This window comes from Molossus molossus, unplaced genomic scaffold, assembly GCF_014108415.1.
Source record: "Molossus molossus isolate mMolMol1 unplaced genomic scaffold, mMolMol1.p scaffold_m16_p_10, whole genome shotgun sequence".
Taxonomy (NCBI): domain Eukaryota; kingdom Metazoa; phylum Chordata; class Mammalia; order Chiroptera; family Molossidae; genus Molossus; species Molossus molossus.
In genome coordinates, this window is record NW_023425345.1 from 551,938 (window position 1) to 570,489 (window position 18,552).

Sequence of the window (18,552 nt, forward strand, 5' to 3'; positions counted from 1 at the left end):
ACCTGGTGCTCACCTGGAGGAGAGGGGCCTACCGCAGCCCCGGGACCTCATTGGCTGGGGTGAAGGGTGACGCCGCCCAGGGACCAGCGGGAGCGCCAGGGGCGGGGCTGGGCTCTCCCCCCAGAGTTCCCCATTTGGACCGCGCCTCTGCTCCTCATTCGACCGCTGAGGCTTCCAAACCCCGTGCCCCATCCCGGCACCGCCGCCACGGATCCCCTCCGCGGGCCTGTTCTGACCCGGCCCGGCCCGGCGCCCCGCCATGAGCTGCTTCGAGGAGGAGGGCAGCTGGAACGTGTCCTTCAGCGGCTCGGGCTTCCTGGGCCTCTACCATGTGGGCGCGACCCACTGCCTGCGGGAGCGCGCCCCGCACCTCCTCCAGGGCGCCCGCCGCGTCTACGGCTCCTCCTCGGGGGCGCTCAACGCCCTCTGCATCATCCTGGGCAAGCCGGTCGGTGCGTCAGGGGCCGGCGCGGGGTTCGGGAGCCCCAGCGGAAGCTGATTCCCATGGAGGGGTGGGTGCGGAGGGAGGGGTGCGCCAGGGCCCTGTGCTTGGCCTTGCCCGGGGTCTTTACTCCTGGCACACTCCCATTTAATCCTGATGAGGACCTGGGACGATGGTCACCCCCATTTCACAGAAGAGGGATGCCAGGCTCAGAGCCAGGAAGGCTGTTCCCAAGGTCCCTTGGGGGAAGAGGTGGGACAGGGCCTTTGAACTCAAGGCTGGGCACAGGCATTCTGAGCAGGAGGCCGGAGGACCCTCCGCTCCCGTGACACCCAGGGGGAAGCCAAGCCTTCCAGCGCGGTGGCAGGCTCCCCGGGGGCTCAGGACGCTGTCCCCGTGCCTGCAGAATTCTGCTGCTTCCACCTCCTGGGCCTGGTCAAGCAGGTGGAGCAGCTGAGCCTGGGCATCTTCCACCCGGCCTTTGCGCCCATTGAGTTAATCAAGCAGCAGCTGCAAGACTTCCTGCCCCCTGACGTCCACATCCTGGCCTCCCAGCGGCTGGGCATCTCGCTGACCCGCTTTCCTGATGGCCACAACGTCATTGTCACCGACTTTGCCACCCGTGATGAGGTCATCCAGGTGAGCAAGTGTGAGGCCCCAGGACCTGGTGCTGAGTGGGATCTGTCTCCCACCAGAGTGACTGCGAGGCACTTCCCAGGGGCAGACACATCTGCAGGGTGGGGGCGGGGCTGGAGGGGGCCAACTTGCAGCCCCTCTGCTGGTTTATAGGGAAGGGGGTTGAGGGGCAGAGAGGGCAGCAAGGTGAGCACGGACACTCCCAGCTCGCGGTGGGCTCCTGGGCTGCACACAGAGGGTGTGGCTGGGGAGGGGGCAAAAGTCAGAGCCCCTGAAGGGGCTGCTCTTTCCAGAGGGGCGCCTGCCCCACCCCAGTCCTCCACGTGCTCTCTGACACGGCAGGCAAACATTCCCCAAACGTCTGCCATGAGCTAGTCACCATTCCCGGCCCTGTGACCGACGGAATGATATAGACCAAAATGTCGCCCGAATCTCGGGGCTTCTAGTCTAACGTGTGTGGGGTACAGATAATGGCCCCGTGTGCAGTGAATTAACAAAGGGCCTATTGAAATCAAACAGCGGAACATGACAGCGCTGTGTGGTGGAGGACAGAGTGAAGGCCAGGAGGTGGGGGTGTCAGGCAGGTAGGGGAGGTCTGACCTGGTGCTTCGCCCCTCTGTCCCCATTGGGGTCTGCACCTTCCATGCAGACGGGGGTTCTGATGCAGCATCTGCTTCATCTGGGTGTCCCCAGCACCCAGCTCGGTGCCCGTCTCTGAGTCTGTGCTGACCTGAATTCTTAGTGTGTGCAGGGAGGGGCCTGTCCCTTGTTGCAGTCTGCTGTCCATGGCTTCCCAGGGAGGCCAGCTGGGGACTCCAAGGTGCAGTCCACCATCCTTGCCCATGTGGCACATAGTAGGTGCTCATTAAACATTAGCTGCTGTCACTCTTATCATTAATCTGTGGGGACAAGGTCTGGCTCTGCTTCTCCCAGAGCACAGGAGGGAAGCTTCCAAGGCTCGGGGAGACCAGGCAGGCCCGATGCTCCAGGGAGCGCGCCCCAACCTCCTCCAAGGCGCCCGCACGTCTAAGGCTCCTCTTGGGGGCGCTCAGTGCAACCTGCACCATCTTGGGCAAGTCAGTCGGTGCGTCAGGAACAGTGCGGGCCAGGAGACTGGCTGGAACCCGAGCCTTCCAGGGTCTCGTTCTCTCCCCTGGATGCAGGACAAATGACAGCCGCCTCGCAGGCTGTCCTGGGATGCGGCGCGGTGCTGAGTCAGTTCTGAGCACGAGGAGTGTGAACAACTATTTCCACGGACTCTTGTCTTCCAGGCCTTGGTCTGTACCCTGTACTTTCCTTTCTACTGTGGGACGATCCCCCCTGAATTCAGAGGGGAGGTAAGTGGAGGGGCCCTGCCCTGTGCTCTGTGGCCCCAGGCCCCTGCAGGTGAGAGGTGTGTGGGTGGAGTGCACGGCCCTCCTTGCGCCCCGACTGTGTGCCCGCCTCCCTCCCCCCTGCTCCCTGCGGAGCTCAGAGCATCCTGGGCTGGAACAGACCTCGGGAGGCAGGGGCAGCCAGGGGCAGCCAGGGCGTCGCCGGCTGCAGCCCACTTCCGGAGGGTGGCTCCGAGGTGGCGTGGCCGCAGCCCAGTGTCCTGAGGGCAGCACTGCCCACCCCACCTGCAGCGCTACATCGACGGGGCTCTGAGCAACAACTTGCCCCTCGCGGAGTGCCCCTTTACCATCACCGTGTCGCCCTTCCCCGGGACGGTGGACATCTGTCCCCAGAGCTCCTCGGCCAACTTTCTCGAGTTGAACGCCTTCAACGCCAGCTTCCAGGTCTCCACCATGAACGTATCGCAGGCACTCACCTGCCTCCTATTCCCCAGCTCCGAGGTAGGTCTGGCCCCGCCGTCCAGCCTCGAAGGTGTTAGAGACTTAGCGGTGATCAAGGACCCCGTGAGTCAGACTCTGTGCCCCCGAACCCTCCCCACAGCCTCAGGGCAGTTGAGACTCATGTCCCGAGTCTTACAGCCAAGCTCCTGAGCCCACAGCCTAAAGCCCAAGTCGTGCCCTTAACATGGGCAGTGCACTCGCGCCAACCTGCTGAGCCCTCTGGCCGGGCTCTGTGAGAAGGGACTGTTGTTTCCGTTTCTCAGGGCAGGACACCGCAGCTCAGAGAGGGTAAGTGACTGGTTGAAAGTCACACAGCTTAGCAGCTGCAAAGCCAGGTTTCAGCCCCTCCGCTAGCCCAGCGCCGAGCTTCTAACTGCTGCCCTAGACCATCTGTGCAGAGATGAGTCACAGCTCAAAAGAAGACGGACCACAGACCCCTTTTCCTGTCTCTTCGCCCCTTAGCATTTCTAAAAATAGGTAATTTGACAACTCACACTCTATCATCACAACATGCTCCTCCACCCCAACCCCGGCTGGCCCTCTGCTGTTCCTTCAGGGCTGTGGAGAGCTGTAATGTATGAATCAAGTCGTGCGTGTTGCCTGTGATCCTCCCGCGAACGGGGACACGCGCTCAGAAAGGTGGAGTGGCTGACTGAGGTCACACAGCCTGGGAAGGCAGAGCCCCTTCCTGGGCTGCAGATGCTCTTCCTCCACTCGTGGGCTCTGGTCGAGGTGGACGGGCACGGCCCCAGGGTTCCTCTGTCCTTGCAGGCTGGTCCTGGCAAAGAGGATCAAAGGGCAGAGAGTCCACCATCCATTGACCTACAGGAGCCAGGCAGTGTCCCAGGCTTCCTGGACCAGGGGAGGGGCTGGAGCCAGAGCCCAGCCAGGGCTCGCAGAGGGCAGTGCCGTGGGCGGCAGACTCGTTCCCCCGTGGTCCTGCGTTCTGCCCTGCCCAGGGCTGGCCCCTAGCGTCCTGGAGCCCTGCCAAGGGGTCTCTGGGGGAGTGCAGGCTGGAATCAGTTCCAGTTGAAGACAAATGTCTGCCCTGTGACCGTCAGCTCGGGGGGTGGGGGGGGTCCAGGCCTCCCTGTCCTACCCTGCCGTCTGTGTTGCAGGTAGTGGCCCACTACTGCAGGCAAGGTTACCTGGATGCCCTGAGGTTCCTGGAGAGACGCGGTAGGTGACAGCCGCCCCTGGAGCTGGGGTTGCATCCCATGGAAGTACCAGGTGGACCCTGCCTCTTGGGCATTTGACGTTTTATGGACCTTGGTTCACTCATTCTCTTCCTCAGTTTCTGCTCTGTGCTTGGCCTAAGCTGGGTGCTGGGGGCGCAGAGAGGACTCCCACATGGGTCCCGTTCTCGAGGTACAGAGAGAGACATATCCTCGGGGACATGGAGGGTTGCCAGGGCTGTGGGAGCCCAGAGGAGGCGCCTGATCCAGCCTAGGGCTGGAGTGGGCAAGGAGGGCTTCCTGGAGGCAGTGACAGACAAGTTGGATTTTGTCTAATTAGGGAGACTATGGAAAGGTAGAGCACAAAGGAAGAGGTCTTGTAGTCAGGGAGAAGATGAGCAAGAGCAAAGGACTAGGCTAGCACCCTGAGGGAACATAACTTCGTGTGGCTGCAGGGGTGTGTGTGTGTGCGTGTGTGTTTGTGTGTGTGTGTGTATGTGTGTTCACGGGGCAGTGGGTGGGCCAGAGTGGGCTCGGATGTCATCCCATAGGGCAAAGCTAGAGCTGAGATCTGAACCCAGGTCGTCTGGTCCCCATACCCACGTCCTCGATGCCCGCACACTATGGCCCCACACACAGCAGCTAGGAAGCATTTGCTGGCACGTACCCCATGCCCAGACCTAGGCTCGAGTCGGTACTCACCTAACCCTCAGAAAACCGTGCAGAGCAGGTCTTCGTGTCTGCAGAGAGGAACGCGGAGACACGGAGCTGCCGGTCACGTAGCTAACGGGCGTAGAGCCCAGTCTGAACCCCAGACGGGTCCTTGGGATCTGGGCCCTGATTAACCATGCAAAGCGAGCAGGAAACGGAGCAGAGCACAGCGGGGGGATGTAGGAAGGTGTCACCCCGGATCCGCCCCGTGACAGGCAGGTTCTCCGCTGAGCCTGGGCACTGAGGGTGCAGGCAGTATGGAGAGCACGGGGGGCGGGTCATTGTCACTGGGAGGCTCCGGGATGTGCTGACCGGTCCTATCCCTCCTCTCACCTGATCCAGGACTGACCAAGGAGCCAGTGCTGTGGACATTGGTGTCCAAGGAGCCCCCAGCCCCAGTTGATGGGACCCAGGACACTGGTCATGACAGAGGCCAGAAGGCGGGCCTGTCGTACAACTGGGCAGTGCCCTCCGTGCTGGTGAAGGATGTGCCCAACTTTGAGCAGCTCTCACCGGAGCTGGAGGCTGGTACTGCCCCTTCCTTCCTGCACGTGCTCCCCTGGCGGGTGCCCCGCACTCAGGGGCGTGGGGCCGGGACCCTCCCCGAGATGCTCATGGTCTGGGAGAGGAGAGGAGAGGACTCTTTCTGAGTACCTGCCAAGGCCCAGGCGTGGCGCCACGGGCTCATTCCTCACTCCAGCTGTGGGCCGAGGTGTTTTTTCTCACCTCATGTCAACGATGAGGAAATTGGATCTCAGAGAGGGAAAGAGACTCTCCAAGGTCTCAGAGGCTGCAGCTGGGGGATTCGAACCCAAGGCTGTGCCTGAGAAAGCCAGGTCTTTGCCCATTGTCCAGGAAAGGGCAGGAGGTACTGGGGGACGTAGGAGGGCCACCTGTGGAGGGTCTCGACTCATTTCGTCCTCAACAGTACTCGGAGGGGTACTGACTTGTCCCCTTTGTACAGATGTGGAAACCAGAACACAGAGGTGAAGTGACTTACCCAAGGTCACATAGCTAGCAAATGGCAGAACCAGGAGTTCTGCTCTGAACCATTTAGTCTGTGCTCCTGCTCAGTGACCTAAATGTCACAGTTGCAATAACAGGAAAGTACAGGGTCCCACAGACACATGCAATGGTGCTGGTGGGGGCGAGTTAGAGCAACATCTAAGTGAGACACGAAAGGAGTGGGCCAGGCAAAGAGAGGGGGAAGACGAGTGTCTAGGCAGAGGGTACAGCGTATGCAAATGTCCTGGGGTGGTCTGGGGGCAGAAGATCTGGGGCCCCTGTGGCTGTAACACAGTGGTTGAGGGACAAGGAAGCAGAGATGAGCTTAGGGTGGCTGGGAGGGTTGGGCTGGTGGCTTAGAGGAGAGAAGAGGGACCACTAAAGGGTTTGCTGCTGGGGGCATCCCCTCCTCTTCAGAGTTCACTGGTACTCTGAACTCTAGGCCCAGTGACTGCTGCACCTAGCTTGGGGCGGGGCAGGGGGTGGCGGCAGGTTGTAGAGGCAGGAGCTGGGAGGAGAGATGACAGTGGTGAGGCCAGAGCAGGGACAATGAGGTGGGTGGGATGGTGGGGGGGGAGGGTGCCTCTTTCAGCACTGGAGACCACACAGGGGGTGCAGAAATGGGCTCTGAAGTGTGCTGAGCCCCTGGTACAAGCTTGGCACTGGAATTCTGACAGCATCTCTGCAGCCACATGGGGGCACCAGAGAGCCACCTCTTTGATGAGGCAGCACCACCACCAGCACAGTGTGGGGAGGGGTAACCTAGGCTTGGGGAAGGGAAGGGACGAGTCTCTGGACACACAGTAGGAGCTGCGTCTTCAGACCTTGCTGTATGTAACAGTCCCCTGAGTCAAGGTGGGGGTGTGTGCGTGGCTGTGCCATGGTCTGGGGTGGGGATTTGGGCTCTGGCTTTGCCCCCAGCCAGGATGCAAGTCTCTTCCACTCTGGTCAATTAAGGGGATAGAGGACTTGGAAAATGGTCGTTATGGTCCAGCTGCTGCCACAGCTGTGGTTAATAATGCCGATGTGTTACTGTTATCAGGGGACTTGTGGACACCTGTCCCATCTTAGGAGGCCACAGCAGACTTTCCAGAGGGGTGGGAAGGGGTGGAAAGGGCTCTATTAAGGAGGCCTTGGGTCCATCCTGGCCCTGCCACTTCCTGGCAACACTCTTCGGGCAAATCATTTCTCCACTCTGAACCTCTGTCTCCTTTTCTGGGAAAGGTCACACTGCTCATTTCAGGGACTGTAATGAGAGATCTCCAGCTGTGGGCCTGGCCCCCTGCTGGCTCACTGGGGGCTTGCTCTGTGCTGTTTCTCCTCTGCAGATGGAGGTGGGCCCAGTCTGTGGACTGTGTAAAGCAGAGAGGGAGCTGGCTGGAGGGGGGTAGGCATGCTACGGCTTCTCTTGTAGCCCTGAAGAAAGAGTGTATGAGGAACCCCAGGCCCTGGGCCCGCTTCTGCCGGTCGAAGCCTGGGAAAGTGCTGACGTACCTGCTGCTGCCCTACATGCTGCCCTTCGAGTACGTCTACTACCGGAGCCGAAGGTGAGGCCTGGCCAGGGCAGGGAAGGTGGCTGGCACACCGGTGGGCGGAGTCTGGCTGGTCTTGGCTGAATGACTCAGGGGTCTGGGGAGACTGATGGGGAGGCGGTGTTGCAGCTGTGGTCAAGAGGGGGCCTCCTGGTCAATGCCCGCCCCCATCTCTAGGACCTTTGGTCCATTGCTCCAGTTGTCAGCGCCTTGGAGACCTTGTACTGTTTTTGAAAATGCCTCTAGGGGCTGGTCTGGCTCAGATTTGCTGTGTGACCCGGGCCAGGTCTCGTGACCTCTCTGGGCCTCAGGTTCCTTTTCTGTAAAACAGGGCTCTTCCATGGCAGACCGGCTGTAGCTAAGCCCTCCTAACCATTCTAACCCTGCTGACTAATGGACCACTCTGCATTGTTCGTTTATTCTAGCAATAGAATGGAGGCTAGGGAGGCGGCACTGACCCACACCCAGTCCCTGGCCTTCTAGAGTCTGACGGCCCAGGTCATTGCACAGTCACCTGTGCAGTTACTGCTCTGCCTAGAGATACCTAGGGAGGTGTACACTGGCTGTGAACCGGATGGCTCTCACTAGGGGCCATCTAGTCAGGGAGGGCTGCCTGGAGGAGATAACTTTTGAGCTATAACCTGAAGGATGAATGAACCCACTAAGCAAAGAAGAAAGGGAGAAGCATTTCAGATAGATGGAATAGCATGTGCAAAGGTCCTGGGGCAGAAGGGAATAAGGCTTCTCCGAGGAGCAGAAAGGGAGGCCAGTGTGGCTGGAGCCGAAATGTGGAGTGCTCTCCAAGATGGGGCTGGGAGGCTGGCAGGGGCTAGACACACAGGGCCACGTGAGGAGTGTGCAGTTTGTCCCGCAGTGGTGCAAAGGCAGCAAAGGGCGACACTGGTGTCATACGAGATCCAAATTTTAAAAAACTCTATTCCCTAGAAGAAGGTTGATGAAATGGGTCACAGGTCTGTGTCCTGCTCCATGTTGAGTTAATGGCTGGGCCAGTCCTGCCCTTTAAATTGCTGGTGACCCCGAGTTGGGAGAGTTTTCTTTTTTTTTTTTTTTTGGTACATGCCCCTAGCGGGAACCGAACCCTGGACTCTCTGGTCCACAGGCCGACGCTCCAACCACTGAGCCAAACTGGCCAGGGCAGGGAGAGAATTTTCTGCTGATTGACCCTCGTGCTGAGCTGTTAGACTCAAACCACAGGTTGAAATACAAAAGGATAAAGGCAAGTTCTCGCCTTTTCAAAAAGTCTACATATGAGCACTGATGGGGAGGTCTGCCCTGACTACAGGGAAATTCATACTTGGTATTTTCTGTAAGCTACATGTGGTTGTAATAATAGAAGCAGAAGCCTCAGAACAAGGGAGGTGACAGTCCGGCGTTCGGTTTGCTTGTCGCAGTACACTCGAACTAGCTGCCCATTCTGAGGCCCTGGGTTAGAGGCCCCCTTAAGGGCAATGTGGTGGGGGAGGTGAGGCCAACTGATGTTTTCTCTCATCGATGTTTCTCTCTCTCTCCCCCTCCCTTTCTCTCTCTCTAAAATCAATAAAGAAAAAAAAATTTTTTTTTTTAAAGATGCTACAAGGGACACAAGCCAAGTAAGATGCAGTTCCTACTGCAACGTCTATACACTTAGAATCTAAAAGGGTAAGACAAGTAAGGCTCAGGTCTGACACTAGCAAGACCATCTTGATACAAAGGGTACTGGAAGAAAAGAAGTGGCCGAGGGAGGCTGACCTGAACCTTTTTCTCTCTGGGTGACGCTGGCAGCTAGGGCATATAAAAAATAAATAAATAAAAAGGTGAGACAAAAATGCAACCAGAGCTAAAACAGGGCATCAGAGAAAAAGTGTCTAGGAAGCTAGGAGCCCATCCAGCTGGGGGAGACAAGGACAAGGTCTATGTAGGCAGTGACTTGAAGTAAGTTCTAACAGATGGGAACATTCTGACCACTCATGATGGTTGTGGGGTGGGTGATGGAGGAGGGAGCTGGGTGCAACAGCCCAGTCCCGAGTGTATCAGAAGAGCAACGGTGAGTCATTTGAAGGAAAGACCTGTGAAGTCCGATTCCGGATGCCAGGCTGAGACGTCTGTGCCAAATTCCTTCCGAAGACAACGGGAAACCACTGAACACTTGGAGCAGTGCAAGCCAAACAATCCATGTTGTAGTAGGAAAGTCGTATTCAGGGCTGGGACTCAAGAAATCTGAGATTTGGAACATTCTGAGGCTCTAACTGTGTGACCTTGGACAAAATATTCATTCTCTGGCCCTCAGTTAAGATAACCATAAAGGAGAGCGGTTTGGCAGGCAGTTAGTTCACGCCAAGCACCCAAGTAAGAACTTAATATGCATTGTCTTCCTTTTTTTTTTCTGGTGCGTGCCCCTAGCGGGAACCGAACCGGGGACTGACTCTCTGGTCCACGGGCCGATGCTCCCACCGCTGAGCCAAACCAGGGCTGCACTGTCTTCTAATTCCCGCAGCAGCCCGGTCAGTAGGTACGATTACTGCCTCCACTCTACAAGGAGGACCTAACGCACGGCGAGGCTCCACTCGGACGGGGAGAGTAAGGAGGACTCCTAGCCGGGTCTCGGCTGGAAGACTTCACAGGTCACTTGGTGTCCGCGAGGCTACCAAGCAGGTGACTGGAGAAAGTGACAGGTGAGCAGACACGGGAAGCGGCTGAAGGCAGAGAAGTCGAGTCAGGGAGAGAAAACGAGTCACTCTGCCCCAGGACACCACGGAAACGTCGCTACTCCTTTCGGGACCAGGGACTCGCGGAGTGACCTTGGGCAAGTCACGCCCAGCGCTCGGCGTCCTGCCCCCAGGTCTGCGGGGCCGGCTGGCGGCTCTCGACGGCCTCCTGCACCAGGCCCGCGGCGGCCCAGCGCGGGGGCGCTGCCGGCGGAGCGCCCGGCCCGGTCCCGCGGGGGCTTCCGGGCCCCGCTGCCCGAGCAGCCCCCGCGCGGGGGAACCCCGGGAGCAGCCGCGAGAGCGTCCCCCCGCGGCGCCCGCCCAGAGGTCACACCGCCTGCTGGGCCTCTTGCCCGGGCGTGCACCGTCCCCATAGCGCCCTCTCCGCCTGCCGCCTCGCACAGCTGCTCGGGTCCAACCAAGGCTCGGCTGCTGGGGCAGAGGGCGGGCCCGCGGCAGCGGAGCTACGGGTCCGCGAACCACTCACAAGCCCTCGGACGGACGCGGCGCGCTGGGGGCGGCCATGATGCCCCGCCTTAGCCCCGCCCCGTGGCCATGATGCTTTCGCTCATTGGTCTTTTACCTGTAACCCGGATGTTCACGTGGTCTCCGGGACTCCCTGAGGCCTGGGGAAGGCGCAAGCGCAGAGCATCCGAGGACGCCTGCGAACCTGCCGGTTCGTAGATCGCGGTTCTGCGTGAGTCTCGCTTAATAGCACGTGTCCGGAGTTGCCCCTCGGAGAGAACACGCCCGCTGGTGGGTGCGCCGGGGGTTCCCCCAGGTCTCTTCCTCAACATTTCTGGTACCCCAGGCCAGTGTGTGGGTGTGTGTGTAGGTGGAGGGAGGGTGTTGTCCCCACGCTCGTGCAGAGCGCCGAGGCAGACCAGTGTGTGTGTGGGGGGGAGGGGGGTGTAGTCCCCCACTCGTGCAGAGCGCCGAGGCAGACCAGTGTGTGTGTGGGGGGGAGGGGGGTGTAGTCCCCACACTCGTGCAGAGCGCCGAGGCAGACCAGTGTGTGTGTGAGTGGGGGAGGGGGGTGTTGTCCCCACGCTCGTTCAGAGCGCCGAGACTCTCCACACCTGCGTGTCGCGGTGGCTGGATTGTCGCCCTGTGCCCCTCCTGCTGGCCCCACGCACCTTTTCAAGTCACTGAAACCCCCTAAGGCTCAGTCTTCTCATTGGCAAAATGAAGGTGGTGGTCATATCAACTTCAAAGGGTTGGATTAATACGGCTCATGCATGAGAGATGGGATGTAAAAACGCCTGACCCTGGCCCTGGCCGGTTTGGCTCAGTGGTTGGAGCGTAGCCTGCGGTACAGAGAGACCCTGGTTCCCTTCCCGCTAAGGGCATATACCTCGGTTGCAGTTTGTCGCCGGCCCTGATTGGTCATGCGGGTGGCAGCCACTCGATGTGTCCCTTCACATCGATGTTTCTCTCTCTCTTCCTCTCTCTCCTTCCCGCTCTATCGGAACCAAAAATGGAAAAATGTCCTCGGGTGAGGATAAAAAAAAAAACAAAAAAAACCCACAACGCCTGGCCCTGTGCAGGGTACACACTGAGAGGTGGGTAAGTGACCATTATTCATTCAGTGGCAACCAGTACATATTAGAGGGTCATCCAGGGGTTCGGATGCGGCCATTCACATGGAGCAACAAGAGTGCCTCCCTGGCCTCATTTCGGTGGTGGAAACAGCCCCTCCCCTGAAAAACATTGTAATAAATAATAGTTGCACAATGTGAAAAGTGCAAAGAATGAGAGAGGCCCCCCCAGTCTATCCTACCTTATTCACTGCTGTATCCCCAGGGCTCAGTGCAGCGCTGGCTCTGGTATATAATTGGGGCCCACATAGCCCTCAAGACCCAGCCCACACCTGGCCATGCTGTCCAAAAGAGTTAGCCCCCAACCCCACTGTCACTGAGTGTCCCCACCCCCAGCAGTGTTTCTCTCAGTCTTGAGAACATGCCAGAGACCCTGTGGAATAATTGTTAAAGATGCACCTTCCTGGGCCTCAGCCCTGACCTGCTGAAGCAGAATCTCTGGACATCGGAATTTTAAAGCAGGATGTCCGGTCATTCTTTGCCCACCAGGTTTAAGAACCCCTTGTTGCAACATTCATGGATTCCATGTCTTTCTTCACTAGCCTCAAAGGTCTTTGAAACCGCGGGTCTTAGCCTGCTTATGCAGACCCTTGTCAGAAGTCTTGGAAAAGGAGCAGAGCAGCAGGGGAGGGAGGGGAGGATGAGGCAGGGCATCAGCAGCTGGGGGCCAAGGATACAGGTGCTACAAGGCAGGCAGGACAGCCTCCCAAGAACGGAGGACGGGCCTCCCAAGAAAAGAGGACCGGCCTCCCAAAAAGGAGGACGGGCCTCCCAAGAAAGGAGGACGGGCCTCCCAAGGAGGGGCCGGGCCTGGTGGGGAGGCTTCTGGGTCTGGGCACAGACTCGAGGCAGAAGAGCATGGGCTTGGGGCTGGTGGCAGAACGGGCCCATCATTAGCTGTGTAATCTCAGGCAGGTCACAACCTCTCTAAGGGTCCATTTCCTCCACTGAAATAATGGGATGGGATTGCTAAGGACCCTGCCAGTTCCATGAACGATTTTTAAACTGGGTTAATAGTTCACGCTAGGAAGTAATAGGCCCTGGGCATTCCACGCTTTTAAGCCCATTTGGGATATCCACTTGCCAGGGGGTCCGAAACCCCGGATTAGCCCCCATTTAATTACAATAACGGCTCTGTGACAGCCGGCTGCGCTTCAGTCACGATTCGCCTTACCAATTCCAAGCTGTGCGGCCTTCAGCGTGGCACAGACCTCCCTGGGTCAGTTTCCTCTTTTCTAGAGTAGGGATAGTAACAGTATGTACCTCATAGGATTGCCTTGAGGGTTTAACAAATTAATACATGTAAAGCTGTGCCCAGCCCAGAGCCACCGCCAAGGACTGACTGTCTAGCTGCGGCAGGGATGGTGCTAATCGCTTTTCATGAACATCCCAGTAAGGTGGCCTCTTACAGGAGATGAAATAGGCTCAGAGAGACTAACACCCTCAGTCCAAGAGAGACCCGAACACAGGACAGTCTGATGTGGTCTCACGTTCGTGGCCACGCCCACACAACCCCAGGGACTGGAGTGGGTGACAGGTAAAGTGGATGATCGTTCAGAAGCTTCCCAGTTTTTTATTTTCTTCATTGGTTTGAGAGAGAGGAAGGGAGAGAGAAAGAGAAACATCCATGAGAGAACATGGGTTGGCTGCCTCCTGCACGCCCCCCCACTGGGGATTTGGCCCACCACCTGGGCATGTGCCCTGAGCAGAAATGGAACCAGCAGCCTCCCGGTGCGTGGGTTGACGCCCAATCACTGAGCCACACCGGCTGGGCCTGTCCATTGTTTTAAAATTTTTTATTTATTAATTTTTGTTACAGATGTTTCTCATTTCCCCCCATTGACACCCTCCTTCCCCCCCCCCCCATTTCTGCTAATTTTAAAATAAGGACCTAGAGCGCACTAACAGGCTACAACCACCAGGTGGCCCTGTGAAGAAAAGTATTGAATGTGGCCCAGTTGTTACCTGGCAGGACTCAGGGCCTTGGCTCAGTGCCCACAGGCTTAGCTTCTGGGACCCAAGAAACCTGCCCCTGGCCACCAAAGTAAAGCTCGGGAGGTCTCCCTGACCCCTGGCTCAGACTTAAAAGGCTATTTTAGGTGTGAAAACTGGGACAGAGATTATCAAAGATATCAATCTAGGAGACTGAGAAAACTAAGCACGGGTCACAGAAACTGGACACTAACTTGAACTGGATTCTGCCAGGCCCCTCATCCTCAGTTTCCCCATCTGTAAAATGAGGATGAAGCCGTTCCTAAGGCATAAAGGTAGAGGAGGAGTTAGTGAGATAAAGCATGGGGCCTGCGCACCATAAACACTGAATAGAGGCAGGTTTTCTTCCTGCATTTCTTCGTTAGTGTCAAGCAAGCCTCTTCCCCAAGGTAACCCGTGAGGTTAACCTGCAGATCGCAGGAGCCATGAGCCAAAGATTTGCGAGCCTGTTGTACACAGGGCACTGGGCCAGAGTGACAGAGAATCCATCAGGAACACAAAGTCACAGCTTTACCCTCAAACACTGTCTATGACAGTCACAATGTCCATTCATATTTTAAAGACTCTGAGGCCCTGGTCAGTTTGGCTCAGCAGTAGAGCGTCGGCCCATGGATCAATGAGACCCGGGTTCGATTCCGGCGAGGGGCACATACCTCGGTTGCAGTTGGTCCCCAGCCCTGGTTAGGGTCGTGCAGGAGGCAGCCATTCGATGTGTCCCTCTCACATCGATGTTTTCCTCTCTCCCTTTCTTTCCCTCTCGCTCCCTCCCACTCTATCTGAAGAGAAATGGAAAAATAACCTTGGGTGAGGATTGAAAAAGAAAGGCTCTGAGAAGTCCTGCAGTACATAACACCTATTTCCCTTTCCTTAACCCCGTATTTCCTGACTATATGGGTCCACAACGGCCTCGCGGGTTTTGTTTTCGAGGCTTTCTGTGGCCTTGGGCGGTAGGTCCCCAGCACGCCCAGTGATCCTCTTTGGGGCAAAGGGTAGGATTGCATTCCCCGCCCCCATCCATGTGACTTGCTTTTGTTAACAAGTTGTAAGCTGATGGGATAGAGATCACTTCTGGATGAAAACCTTTAAACACCAACTCCCTGTCTTCCCCAAGCTGATAAGTGACCCTCCAGATGGTGGGACAGCTTCAGGCTGGATGGGTCAAAACCAATGGGCATGTAGTGTGAGAAATAACCCCTTTGGGGGGCCTTTGTTAAATGCGGCCCAACCCAGCCTCTCCTGACTGAGCGATTCGGTGACATCTGCCCGCAGTCCAGACACCGCGGTTTACGAAGAGCCGATGCGGGCCCTTCGGAATCAGAAGTGCGGTCAGTGACCACGCGGGTTCCCTGAAGGACACCAGAGGCCGTGAGGGAGGCTGAGCTCCTGGCTCAGGTGACCTGGAAGCCGACAGACAGGGTGGCTGGCTGGCCAGGGAGCTGAGCTCTGCCCTGGCGGGGTTATGTTGGGGTGCAGCAAGAGATGGCCAGGTGGAGCCAGCCGGGGGTAGGTGGGCATGTGAGCCGAGGACCGCCCCCGGGAGCTGGGTGCACACTCTGCACAGCAGGTACATGGGCACTGTGGGGAAGAGCCTGGTGCCCAGGATGGAAAAGGAGCCCCATTCGGAGGCTGGGGTCCCAGAGGAAGGAGAGGGACGCCAGGAGGGTCAGGTCCACGGAGTCCAGGAAGGAGCCGGGGGAGGCCGCCTGGGGAGCCGCGTGGGTGTTTCGCAGGAACTCACTCGGGAGGGAAGAACAACACCGCCTCCCCCTGGACGGCACGTCGAGTCGCGGGACAGCACTTGACCACATTTATTACCAGTTCTTTTCTGACAAAAGTAATATTGTTGACATAGAAATTAGGAAAACACCTATCAGCACAACAAGCACAACAGAGTTCTGTAAAATGGCACAGCCACCAACGGTATCTGGTATCTGTTCGGTCCTTTTTCCGGGACACACACTCCCCAGCAGTGCACGTGACAAGCTGGGCCCACGTGCTGCGCCAGCTCTTGGTGTCTGCGCACCAAGTCAAGGCTGTTGCCCCCCGACATTAACCAGACTGCACGCAGCTAACTCCTTACCGTGGAGTACCCCAAAGCCTAATGTGCCCTAAGAGAGGGAGGGTTTTATCTGACCGGGTAGGAGGGGCTTAAGAATGTTTCCATCTGTGGGAAACCCCAGCAGAGCTGGAGAGGGGAGGGCCTGGGGGGTGGGGAGGGGGACATGGAAGGCCCAGGTCGGGAAGCCTCAGCCATTCTGAATGAGTACTGTACTTCCTTGTCCTAGAGCACATTTTGAAAGGTCTCATAAAGCATGCTCATAGTAAGAGGCTGAATAATTTCAAAAAGTGTAAAGAAAAGGAGTTTCATGTCATCTTAGCTGTGGGAACATACTTCTTTCCTGTAACGATGGCAAAACTCATGCATGTATCTGTCTACAAGAAAACACTAGCTACTGAAAAATGCTGCTGAAGCCCAGTTATACCTGTGGTTCTGACAGAAATGCTGATCGGGAAATGAGTCGGGAAGGGGTGAGATGGGGTACAAGGAGTCCAGGGGGCTGTCAGGCCAGCCCCCCATCTCCAGGCCAGCTCAGCCAAGGGACAGTGCCTTGTTTTGGGGCCCAGGTGGTGGGGAGACCCAGCACACCCCTGCTGTTGCCTCGCTAAGGGGCGAGTGCTAGCAGACCAGGAGGCCCAGCTGCTCCATCGCTCTGCAGACAGCCCGCAAGGAGTGTGCAGGGGTTCCCGGTGCTGGGCAGTGACCCTGGCTCATCCCGTCATCCCTGCCTCCTAGGAGTTCACAGCTCAGGAGAGAGGCTCACATAGGGTTAGCCCCTAAAACCGCATCCCCTTTCGGAGTGTCTGTCTTCACAAGTACCTTGTCTGAACTTGCTGGCCCTCGACTCCAGGGCTCTTACACAATATAGGGGAGAGGTGCAGCCTTCTGTCCCAACCCTTGGGACGTGACCATGTCATGGCTTCTCTTTTTGTAATGCTCGCATGTGTAAGAGAAGCCCCGCTGCCCCTTGGGTACAGTACCCTGTGCCTGCCCACAAACTCCCCCACCTGGGAGAAGGGCGCTCCCTGTCTCTGGTGCTCTCCATTCAGGCTGGGTGGGGCAGGCTGAGGAGAAAGGAGGGTGGACCGGGAGCTGGGGGAAATGAGCCAGGTTCCAGCACAGAGCAGCGCGGAGAGGGGCCAGGCCAGTTGTGTCTGCCTCCCGCCCTGGGGACCAAGGTGACTGTCCTGTGCCCTGGACTTGTTTTTAAAGGCCTTTCTATAAACAGCTCACTGATTCACATAATACGTAACTCAACAGATAATAAGATTCCCTTATCTTTTACACAAAACTCTTTATGAAACTGAGGTTGGCTCAAAGAGCTGTCCTAAAATGTAAATAAGTTACTAGCATCTTTTAACGGCCCCTGCCGGGCACTGCCCTACCTGGAGGATGGCAGCCCTCCCGCCTCGCAGACCCTCTGCAGTTGGCTTTCTTCCCTCCAACCGCCACGCCACGCCACGCCAAGTGCACGAAGGCAGCCATCCCGGGGGAACAGGCTCCCCTGTCCAAACATCAGCCCTTCCAGGAACCTCGCTCTAGGGCAGCTGAGGGCCACAGGACAAAGACCCCCCCACTGAGGGTCATTTCCAACCAGCAGAGCTAAGCCCAGGCTCTGCAACGGTTGACTGCGTTACCCTCTGGGCCACCACCTACACCACGGGCGTCTTCCCAGCTTCTCCACTGCCGTCGGTCTCAGTCACCTATGAACCGGCATAGCAGCCGGAGTCCGTCCGTCACAGACACGGGCACTCAACGGCACTAAGGGACACAAAGCCAGGGCGGCCTAGACTCGCCACCTCAAATGACTCGGAAACTCCCCCCAGCAGAGACCCAAGAGGTTTAGGCCTCGGCTTTGGGCCTGCACGGGGGGGGGCGCCTGGGTCCATGGGGAGCAGGCAGGCCCTAGGGGCCATCGTGCTCTGGTTGTGTGGGGGCGGCTGCTGACTGCTTGCCCTCAGTGGGGGAATCTGAAACAAACGAAGAAGATGCTACCTCGGTGTCACCTTTGGTCTCGGCGAACACGGACAAAACTGCCAACCCTGAGTGCACCGCCACCCACGCTCTGGGCCACTCCCTGCAGGCTGCGGCCCTCACTCCACCTGGACACCTCCACCAGATTCCACAGGCATGACTGACCCCGTGATTTCATCCACAGAAAGCCGCTCACTGGCCAGGGCACCTCCCCACCCCTCCCCTGGCCTCCTGCTTCCAAAAAATGCCTGCAAGCCCCAGGACTTCTAACTGGCACCTCCTTTGGGCCCCGGAGCCTGGGGATACCTCTCGGTCACCCAGGTTCCATTGAGACCAGGTCCCCCTGGTGCTCGCCTGGGACAGTGCAGCTGCCCTCTCCCCGGTGAGCCTACTGCCACTCCGGCCCGAGATCCAGCCTCCTCCGCAGGGTCACTCCCAATGCCAACCGATCCTGCCACCCCCCTACTTTAAACGCTTCACCTCACCCGGCCAGTGTGGCCCACTGGTTGAGCATCGACCCACGCACCAAGAGGTCGCTGGTTCGATTCCGGGTCAGGGCACATGCCCAGGTTGTGGGCCCGATCCCCAGTGGGGGCATGCAAGAGGTAGCCAGTCACTGTTCTCTCTCATCGATGTTTCTCTGTCCCTCTCCCTCTCCCTCTCTCTATGAAATCAACAAAGAAAACATATTTTTAAAGATAAATAACCCCTTCACCTCTGCCAACAGCAATAGCAATAACTACCGAGACCCCGCCTCAGGCATGCCCACCACATGTCCAGTACTGTGCCAAGGGGCCCCAAATCCTCACAGAAATCCAAAGAGGAGGTGAGGATCACCCCTGGGGACTAGGTGAGAAAGCCAAGGCCCACAATTTTCAGGATATGGTC

At 57.8% G+C, this 18,552-nt stretch overlaps 1 protein-coding gene across 1 annotated transcript; it reads left to right on the forward strand.

The window, feature by feature from the left end:
• The first annotated feature begins 259 nt into the window (after window positions 1-259).
• Window positions 260-7,523, forward strand: LOC118624587 (patatin-like phospholipase domain-containing protein 5). Its single transcript, XM_036252985.1, has 7 exons — window positions 260-452; window positions 849-1,081; window positions 2,350-2,415; window positions 2,704-2,913; window positions 4,032-4,092; window positions 5,142-5,327; window positions 7,219-7,523. Exons 1-7 carry the CDS (start codon window positions 260-262, stop codon window positions 7,353-7,355), a joined length of 1,086 nt encoding a protein of 361 aa, XP_036108878.1. The 3' UTR covers window positions 7,356-7,523.
• Window positions 7,524-18,552: the final 11,029 nt, after the last annotated feature.

Bases quoted from the DNA above. Each gene is read 5' to 3' on its own strand.
- LOC118624587 (XM_036252985.1), top strand. From the start codon at position 260: ATGAGCTGCTTCGAGGAGGAGGGCAGCTGGAACGTGTCCTTCAGCGGC. The intron at 453-848 runs GTGCGTCAGGGG...CCGTGCCTGCAG, and splicing joins CATCCTGGGCAAGCCGGTCG to AATTCTGCTGCTTCCACCTC. The intron at 5,328-7,218 runs GTACTGCCCCTT...CTTCTCTTGTAG, and splicing joins CTCACCGGAGCTGGAGGCTG to CCCTGAAGAAAGAGTGTATG.